At 39.7% G+C, this 10,531-nt stretch overlaps 1 protein-coding gene across 3 annotated transcripts in view; it reads right to left on the bottom strand.

Moving 5' to 3' along the window:
* Window positions 1–8,337: 8,337 nt before the first annotated feature.
* Window positions 8,338–10,531, bottom strand: part of LOC138010839 (HMG box-containing protein 1-like) — a 30,703-nt gene continuing 28,509 nt past the window's right edge. For all 3 annotated transcript variants that reach the window (XM_068857835.1, XM_068857836.1, XM_068857837.1), the window contains one exon: window positions 8,338–8,695. In XM_068857835.1, coding sequence (XP_068713936.1) covers window positions 8,663–8,695 — 33 coding nt within the window. In that variant the 3' untranslated portion in view covers window positions 8,338–8,662. The remainder of the gene's footprint in view (window positions 8,696–10,531) is intronic.

Genomic DNA, 10,531 nt, shown 5'->3' with positions numbered 1-10,531 from the left:
AGGGGGTCTTAAACGTCGTGGGCAACCATGGAGGACTTTCCTGGTAGGTCACTGAGCTTTCAAGTGAAGCTATGATCCCCGCAGTTATGAACGCAAATTTTGCAATTGCGTAAAGAAGCCTGAAAAATTCAGGACTTTAACTGGGTTTGAACCCGTGACCCTCGCGATACCGGTGCGACGCTCAAACCAACTGAGCTATGAAGCCACTGACGTTGGGAGCAATTGCTAAAATTGCGTTCATAACTGCGAGGATCATAGGTTCACTCATGGAAAAGTCAGTTCAACGTTTAAGACCCCCTGCGTTGAAACTATTCTGTACCCAGAGATCTCACGGTAAAACCTCCCTGCGTCCCCGCGTCCCCACGTCCCCAGTCCCCAAGTCCCCACGTCCCCACGTCCTCACGTCCCCACGTCCCCACGTCCCCACGTCCCCAAGTCGCTACGTCCCCGAGTCCCCAAGTTTGACTTTCCCGTCCCGCTTTTAGTAACAGCCCTCAAATTGGCCAACGTTTATATCCAAATGCATGTAGTGCGTTGCGTGCATTTATAAGCACTGCCAGTTTTCTTATTTGGGTTTTGGCGTTCACAGGTAAAGAAGAAGGACAAGAATGTAATGGCGAACTTCTCGCGAACTTACAAATATAGAGTTAAAAAGTACACGATGAATTGTTTGACAAATCGAGGAAAGGAAAGACGACTCTTCAGTTATGCCTGCTCTCGTCTTCGGAGACCTAGTGGCAGTCAGTCGGGATGGGGTGAGTAAATCACGGGTGAAATCGGGAGTGGATAAAGTTGAATGTTTTGCGTAGAGTGATAAAATGTTATTCACCGGCTGATAAGCCAAACTGTCGACCAACCAAGGCATGCGAATGACAGTTTTTCTGCCACAGTTGTTCAGTTTACAAACATAAAAGCAAGACCAGCATACTCGCTTAAATTCCTCGGGAAACTGATCAAACAAAATCCTTAGCTTCGAGTGAAATTTTAGCTATCACGATCCCGGGACGAATTTTCGTCCATGGCAAACATGTATAAGAACCACAATAACAATAATTTTTGTAAATACTGTAGGAAACAGACCACTTTTTAAAAAGACATGTTTCGTCATACTTGCTACTATGCGACCTTTTGTAATATTTAAAAGCATCAAAATGACCCAATGAATTCAGTGATACCTTCTCTTAAATCCCACGCACCCATTACGGGAAGATTAAAACATAGTTTACCCACAGTTCAAGAAACATTAACATGAATTTGGCACAATCTTATTTCTTAGTTAGTTCCTCTCGTCTACGTTCCACAGTATCGACGTAGTAGCCTATAACTGGCCTAAAGATTCACTTTTGTATGATCATGTTTGTCGTCAATTAAACCTCAAATTTGGTTGCTTTTTGTGGTTTTTTTTGCAGGACTACGGCAAGGAAATGTGCTAAGAAATTGCGTTCGGCACAATCAACGCGGCTTACTTTTTTTTTTTTTTCTTTCTAAACCAATATATAGTATTGTAAACAATACTGACAACTCTACGTCATTTTAATCACTTTTCGGTTATACCAAACATTTCAGCATGCAAACTTTAAAACCACCGCACCACCACCGCAAAACTTGGTCAATTTACGTCATTAGGGACCTTGAGATCGGAGGACGAGTACCAGCAGGAGTTTTCCGTTCTGAGCACGCGAACTTCGAAAAATATCGGCCTCCAAACTTTATGCGCATGTTCAGTACGGAAACTCGTACTCGTTGTCGTCGTAGTCCTCCGATCCAAAGGTCCCTGAGAAATATACCAAAAAGAAAGAAATATACCAAAAATATAAATTGCACGTGCAGGGCGTAAAAAGCCGCCGTTCTATTCTCTATCGCTGCGCTAAGCCGAATAGAAACATTTCCCATGTAAACAATAGAGACGATAGGAGGAAGCCGACCAGCCATCTCGACTAGCCAGTTATTCACTGTTGGTCGTACCATATATAACACTATCCGCCTAAGCGTGTCGCGAACCACAACCCACATAAGGGGAGCCCGCTAGTTAGCGATGCAGTATACATGGTAATTGTTACTATGACATTCGGGCGTTTGCAGACTAATAAGCGGTGGTTAAGCCGGATACGAAAAACCGGTGAAAAAAACACGTTAACCTCTGGAGTATTAAGGTTGACAGTAAACACTATTACATTAAATATTTTCTTAAGTATACCGATGTGCGAAAAAATTACCCCGAGCAAAGTTCTCAAGTGGCTGATTGGCGTCAAGTGAATGGTGTGAATCGAGGAGTGGTTTCAATATCCAAAAAGGTTTAAATCCCTAGCATAGCATGCGATGATGCGAGGACCCATGGGAAATTCATTTTCAGTTCGGGCGTTCTTACAACCGTTAATTGTCTTAGTTAAAACCCCAATTACTGGGATTGGCCGCCGGAGTTACAAGATTTCCGAGCCCATCCGAGACGCAGATGCGAATCACCCAAATAGCTCTATCACCGAAATGACTAAGCGAAAAATTAGGTAAAACCGAAAAGCAGATATTTTCAAAAGTTTCCATTTTTCCATGCAGTTGAAACTTGAACAATCACACTCTAAATAACCCTGCAATTTCTCCTAAAGGGATATTCCTTATTTGTCTGTTTACTCGACCCTGGACTTCCATCCTTCATAGTGGCATTTTGAGAACGAGATATCAGATTTATTCTCCTGTGGGTCCTCCCGAGAGAGGTGAATAAATCTGATATCACCGAGTGAAAGGCCGATAAAATGTTTGTTTTACACATTGGTGAGGAAATCTAGAAAATGCACTGTTGTTTGAGATGTCGGCAAAACAGCTTGATGAAGATTTGTAAAGAAACAAATATCTGTCGTCTCTATGGGACTTAATTACATCCATGTGCGTGAAAAAATTGCGAAACAAAATTGTCATGGTCTGAGTTGAATATTTAAGTGTAGTTTGCCTCGTGTTGTAATTTGCACTGTGGATGTTTTCAGGGGAATAACTGCAGGGGAATAACTCAATATAATCCCCTGCGAGAACAAAGGAAACCGAGGACCATGTGGCAAATAAAATACGAAAGACTCTTTGTAGCCCTGCCATGCATGAAAAGTTATAAACCTCACAGGATGATTGGCAACCAAAGCTATTTATAAGTTAGTGTGGAGTACTCGGCTCTCTTCCGGAGCATCCACGAGTTACCACCGGAAAAAAAAATACGTTTTTTCGTGTGATCTTTTTATTGCATTATAGCATAACATTGATAGTTGTGTTACAAACCCTAACCATAACTGGCGCGTGCGTTTACATCCATGCCCGCTCAATCGAAATTTAAACCAAAAAACAAAAGATTTGAAAAATACCATTAGCGTCTATTCATACTTTTCCGGACGTTTTGACAAATGTGACGCCAGTAATACTATTTATACTTAACGGACCAAACAATATATTGATAGACTCTATTCAAGTCAGTGTCCGAGTCATTTACCGTGTAAAGACCAATATTGAAATGGCCGCCTTAAAGCCGGAATGGCTGTAAAAAAATGAACCATCTCATTTCATTTTCAAAAACAATATTCTTTCATTGACCTCAAGAAATTCGATAATTTCTGCCTAAAATATCCTTTATTTCGCCTCTGTGTGATAAGAATTCTTTGGATTTCATTTCGTATGAAGTAATTGTCTTGTTTTGTTTGATACAATATCACCGCACTACAAACCTAAAAAGCTTTCTGGAAATAGATCCGTTTTATTCTGCGGTTTCTTGTACAGATAAAAAAATTAATCGTGGCCTAGTGAGGTTACAAAATCGCGACTCTTTAATGTTTTTCTCGTTTTCCTTTTTCTGTTTTTTTGGTGTTCGGTGAGTGACACTTCATTATGTCTCAGTAGGTGTTTGTGTCGAGGAATCAAAAAATGTCGGATTGTGTCTGTTGAGAAATTACAGATTCTGGCCGTCACAACTACCCAAGCAATAAACAATTGTGACGGGAATTCTGGAGCCATAAGTTGTTAATGTTTCCTTTAAGCTGAGATTGCCACCCGACAAAATGCGCAATCGTGTCTTGTTAATGAGTGCCTTTAAACCGTGATTCTTTCTTCGGCTCGGAGTGTTTTCAATTATTCCCGCAAGTAGTAAAACAATTCAGGATTGTAGTCTGTTTCAGTCACCTGCTAACTTCCTCGACAGACCGTCAAATTGGTCATTTTCATGTCGTTGAAAAGACAAGAGCTGAACAACTTTGAGTGAAGTATATTAAAAGGAAAAACGCACGCGAGCTGGGCGGTCCAGGATCCTTTTTAATTCTTATATTTCATTTGTCTATTTTTTAAACTTATTTTTACTTAAATGGATGTTCGTGACAATCACGTTCTTATAGACGTTGTTGGTAGAAAACATATTTGATTCTAGACTTCCTTGTTGAAGGCCATGGTGAAACGGTCATAAAAATGCATATCAAACAACATCATTTTACTGTGCGACTCTAAAAATCTAATGGCCAATGACAACCAGCAATAAAAGGGAGCTAAATCATACAAGAGGCGCTGAAAAATGAAAAAGAAGGATTTTTGCATGGCAATAGCAAGCAGAATGGCGAAATTTTCATGGTGGCTCAAACGGGAAATTTCAAGTTCGCGTACGAACATTATCGCCATCTAAGACACGCTCAGAAATCAATAAGTCTAATTTGCTTTCAACATTTAAAGAAAGTAAAGACAATTACAAAAAAACTACTACAATATTACCTGCACTTGTCCGCCGTGATTTCTGCAGTGGTCACCAGGAGTCGAAATTGTTAAACCAAACTTCCAAGCAAATGACAAGAACGACATTTCTTTCACTACGGAGTCCAATTTCTGCAGTGCTTAGGCAAAGAATAGATCATCGAACTGATGTTGATAGAGCGAAATGTACCTCCTCTTTGTTCTGATATCGCGGAACTAAATGCGTGGAATGACGTCATGATGACACAAAGCCACTCGAGCCGAGTCCCAAAGGAACCTTGTCCCAGCAGCACGACCTCAAACACTTAAAGTAAAGAAGACGGATTGAAAAGATTTACCTCAGGAAAAGACATATCAATTTTATATTTATTTATCTACTTGTGTAATTTAGTGCTTACCCTACAATATAGCTGTGACAGGTTATTTTGTGGTTTCGAAAAAAAAGTCAAAACTCTGCACTTCCCGTCGGCTCTCTTGAACAGTCAGTATATTCTACTATACACCAACCTGGCTAATCAGTTGGTTTTTTCGGTTAAGAAAAAAATTACCCCTCCTGCAAAGAAGAGAATTATCTTTAATTACCCGTCATTGGGATTTTCTGTACACTTAACAAGGCTGGCTTATCGTTATGTTATTGTAACAGATATTTCTTTGCGCGATAAATCAATCCGTTTTTATTTCGATGAAAATTTTGGCCATGAAAAAGCCATTGTGTTTAACGAGAGAACAGTATTGCACCTAGCTTATTTGTTCCTTTTGTTTCCTTTTTGGCAGACCAATTGCAATTAAAGTGCATTAATTATTGTAGAAGAGTGTGGATCCAGTCTAGACAATTGCACAGATTTTATTCAAGGATTGTTGGGGTTATTCCTGTTTCTCGGTATTCGTTCGAAGCTGCTTTCTAAGAGCGAAATTTTTGGAATATAATATACAAAAAAGGGTGTTTTCGTGAACGGTGACCAATTGAGGCCAACCTCGTAAAATTAAAAGCAATTAAGTTCAAATTAACTGTCTCCTCCTCTTCAAGAATAGAGCAATAAATTAAAATAAAGAACCATGCATTCCTTTGTTAAAATATGATTGCATTATGCCTTAGCCCAATGTCTGATTCTTCCTTTATTGGGCAAGCGACAAGTTTTAGGATTGTTTCATTTTTTACCATGATCATTTAGAAACTGTGTTCAAAGTAAATTTTTGGACATCAATACACTTCGAGTATTCTGGTAAATTAAGAACAATATAAAGGAATTAAGGCAAATTATCGTGAGAACAAAATCTTTATTTCAGTTTTCCCCCTTTTTCGAAAAGAGGAAAGCATTTAAGAGGAGAATACGACACTTTGTTGCATTCTTTTTATAGTGAGCGCTTACGATTGAAGTTCCCTACGTCATACGTACTCCAGTTTTCATATTATAGACTACCCGCGAAATGACTTCGCGAAACCTTGCGTGGGAATTTTCTGTCGGGATCTGAGTGGTCTTGAAATCAAGAGTAATTTCTTATTGGGAGGAAATTTCACGGAACATTAATTTCAAGTGCTTACTGAACTTTTCTGTGCACGAAATTTACCGACTTGAAAATACAACGACACCGAAGAAACAAACAAACAAAGTTTATGTTCAACGTCCAATCAAATGGTTGCTTTTCCTCCTTGAGTCAGTAAAATGCAACTCCTGGACTGCAATCACTAAGACAAAAGTATAAGACAATTATTAGTCGCAAATTATCGCCCTCCGAGTTGAGAAGCTGGTTATCAAGTATTTGAAGTTGGTTGAGTACCGTTGGCTGCAGTCGATCTTGAGAATGACGTAGTTTTAAATCCTCATCTTAGAAGAGTGCTGGAGTAATGCATCATTTTTAATCTTAATTCCCAAACGGGAAATGTTTTTACTTGTCACATGTTAGAATATTGGAGATATTTGCTGTTTATTATTAACGACTCAGGCATCAGTACTCAGCACTATCATAAAACGCTTAACAGTTTGTATAACGGGCTTCGCCCTCGGAGTTCAGCATGAGCTCGGGAAATCAGAAATCCATGACTACGGACGTACAACTTCATTGTATTTGTGGAACGGCGTTTCAATAGACCGAGTTATTGTCAGATTTATTTACAGCTAATCAAAAGTCTTGCATGCGAAATTAGTACCCATGGCATTGAGAATGGTCATGCACTCGTTCAAGCCAAATCCTATTTAGAACTCGTCTAAAAATAACTTGATCTGTGAAAATACCGTTACATCGACCAAGTATTGGAGTTGTAAGCTCCTGGTTGTGTGCTCCTGGGAAAATATTTGACGTACGCTCTTTTCCCAGGTCAATAACCTTCAGGTATTTGTGGTTGTTCAACTGCTGAGGAGAATGATGATATGTCGTACCCACTACCTGCTAACGTGTCTCCTTGAAACTCAGTCGCAGAGCTTCGGTGCACGATCAAGTCCGAAGTTGCACGATCAACTTAGGCTGAATTAACCCGAATAACTAGTGTTAAGGCAGCGAAAACATAAATCTCAGTGCACTCACCGTCCTACTAGGTCGGTCCGTGCAGGGAAAAGCGAAAAGTCCATGTGGACTTTTGGAAGAACTTTTCCCTCTGTCCTCGGGCGCAATTATTTCCATTATCGACCTCCCGGACGGTGAATAAAACGTTGACATATTGCATCAAATAAGATTTCACGCCGTGTAAAAGCAGGGCTGTGATTTTAAGGTGTGGAAAAAGACTGAGTGGAGAGACAGATTGGAACAAGACGACATTGTCAGAGAGATCAAAGTTCAGTTCGTAAGTGGAACAAAAGTGCTAGAACTGTAAACTAACGGACCGAGAATTGGTTAGTAATCCTACATTTAAAACTCCTAAATTTGAATTAGTTTATTCCGAAGGTTGAAGGTGATTTTAGCATTTTGAATACATCATATTTTGTTTCCTCTGTTCAGTTTACTAATAACAGTAAGGGATAATTGTCACACCCGATTCACACACTAATTTACGCGACACAAGGAAAGGGAAGGATTCCTTTTTCATGCGATTATGCCTATGTCACTGTGTAAAATGTCTTTAGAATTACGTCAAATCGAAGCCTGGTGAACGTAGGCGAATGCCACTGATGATATCACCATTGCAAAGCTTTTGCTCAAATTTTTATTATAAATTATCCCGCTTGGCAGAGGTTCCTTGATTCAGTCCCTGTCTAGCGAGAAAGAAAGGTAAGCTCTGCTCGGATCACCTCGCTGCTCTGTCACGCATGCGCGACGTGACGTCAATTCAGCGTCACTTCCACTCTTTCGCCATTGGACAGATGTTAAAATTCAAACTGGTTGTAGCCGGTTTTAAACCGGTCAAGAGTTTAATTATTCGTCCAGAATTCTGGACGACTTCAAAGGGATCCGTGCAGAGGTCTTCTTTCCTCCTCGGTATAGAAAGAAATCAAGGAAACCTATTGACCGTATTCATAAATGGCGGCCAATAAATTATTCTCTTGTGTTTGAGCTGATTGTCCTCACTAGCCTCACTTTAGAGCAAAATTTCTTTTGAATTGTGTCCCTGCTAACGAGGCTAGTGAGGATGATTAGCATAAAGGCAAAAGATTAATTACTGAGCCCCCACATATGAATACGGTCTATGGATAGATCAAAGAGAAAAATATATACGTAACAAGCGGATGCTTTTATTGAGCAGCGGCCAATAATATTCTACATCTAAATAACTTAAGTAAACTCTACATTCCTCTAAAAGATATCATCCCAAATAACATGAAAGTATTTAACAACTATGTTGAACTATTTACAATGATGAATGCGTTTTTTAAATACGCCATACATGGTATGACTTGTCTCACTTTTTCGTCAATGAAAAAATAATGTTCGGCTAGCAAAAATACAATTACAATGTCATATATTACACGCAATCTAAGCAAAATATATTATGCATCTATGGGGAAGGCAGGAATACGCTCCTCTATGGCCGCCTGTAGCTTATCTTCGATGATCCCTGGAATGAAATAACAATTAATGCATAAATGAAATGTATCACATGAAGCTTACGTTAGACTTAAGGACGTTCGCGCCAAAATCTTCCTACGGTGAGATTTTCCTCATTTCTCGCCTAGAGTTAGGTCATGAAGTACTTACTCCAAAAATGAAAAAAAAAGGGGGGTCACCGACTTTGTTTCGGAGAAAATGGCAGTGGAAAAATGCCTTAATTTCGAGAAATCGGTCATAATAGCGAGATGTAGGCTCATCTGCTCATCCATCGAAAATCATAAAAAGAAACTGTTGGAGTGAAAGTTTCCGTGCATAGGTTTCTAGGAGTGAGATTTTTACATAATTGTATGCAGCTAGGGATGTGGTAAACAGTAGAGTTCATCCTCGACGAGCGTTTTCGTAAGCTCTATCCGTTGCAACTACTACCAAAATTCGATGGCACGAAGAAAGAAAATGTTAAAAAAAGATAACTTCTTACGGTGAGAATTTTTTCATTTCATCATATTTTGTAGATAGTAAGTAAAGTAATTGATTCATGATGAAAAAAATAGGGGTCACCGATGATCTGAACGAATAAAATCGATGTGATTTTACAAAGCTCTTGGAAAAGTTCGTTTGTCACGCTTTTGCGTGACCTGTCGGGCAAGGACTGGAACCCAAGAGAGGATCGATCGTTGAAGAGATGAAAGGTTTTTACCGAAAAAAAACCTTTCTCGAGCATAGCAACGAAGTTTTAGGCAGGGGTCATCTTCATCTGGTTGGTGTTTTGTATAATATCTCTCCATTGCCGTTATGCTCATCCTCTGGAGTGTGATTTTTTGTGAAATTCAATCGCTAATTGTTTTCACGCAAGTCCGCACTATTCAAGCGGACGAGGACGAAAATACTGCTCAATTTTCACGAAAGTAAAGGAAAAGAACTTTAAAAACATGCATTCACTTTGAACTTAAGTTCGTAGGGTAATAAAAACATTAAAAAGAAACAGCCCCATTAAATTTACGCAACGGTGCGTCCTCGAGTTTTCCAAACTTTCAGCCACTTGTCTACTCGATCAGCTACCTTTTCCATCCTCCCGCTCACTTCTCTTTGAAGTTTTATGATGATTCGGAAATAAATGTGCCATTCTTTTGCCGGCCTGGAATTTTTTCCTCGGCGTTTTTGTCGCCATGTTATTTTAACTGATGCTTGAAAAATTTGTATGAAAGTCAAGTAGACTAGTGCACGACTGATAAAACCTTGCGAATATCAGTCGTGCAGTAGTCTACTTGACTTTCATAAATATTTTAAATCAATTTTGACTGATCACGATCTTCTCTGATCCAACGCTGTGCAAAACTTATCGTCCACGGTTTTTGCAAAGGTTTTAAAACCTCAACTTCACTAATGCTCGAAGTAATGCGTGACATATTACAGTCGCGTTACCTGCGCAGTAACGTTGCGCACAAACAATTAGCGCGAACGTCCTTAAGGCGCTGTTACACTCTCCAATTTTTCGTGCAATTTGTCTCGCGACGCTATTTCTGTAAACGTTGTCACATTACGAAACAAGTTGTTTTACGGGTGTTACACTCAGCAACGTTTCGTCTCGTTTCGATGATCAAATAAGGTTAAAGGAATATTTTCACTGTCTGGTGCCGCAAAACGTTGCGACACATGTTTCAGGATACATGTTACACTGCGCAATGCTTAAAAAAATCGTTGCAACCGTTAGTAGAAGTCAATTATACTTTCCACAACGGTTTATGCGACTAGTCTCCCAACGTTTTTGGCCGTTGCAAGGTGTGTTACATTGGGCAATGATTCGTGCAGCTTGTCTCGCAATGGCGTCGCGAGACAAGTTGCA

The sequence above is a fragment of the Montipora foliosa genome, chromosome 7 (genome assembly GCF_036669935.1).
Source record: "Montipora foliosa isolate CH-2021 chromosome 7, ASM3666993v2, whole genome shotgun sequence".
Lineage (NCBI taxonomy): Eukaryota > Metazoa > Cnidaria > Anthozoa > Scleractinia > Acroporidae > Montipora > Montipora foliosa.
Note: the sequence above shows the minus strand (reverse complement) of the source record. Positions and strands in the feature narration are given on the sequence as shown.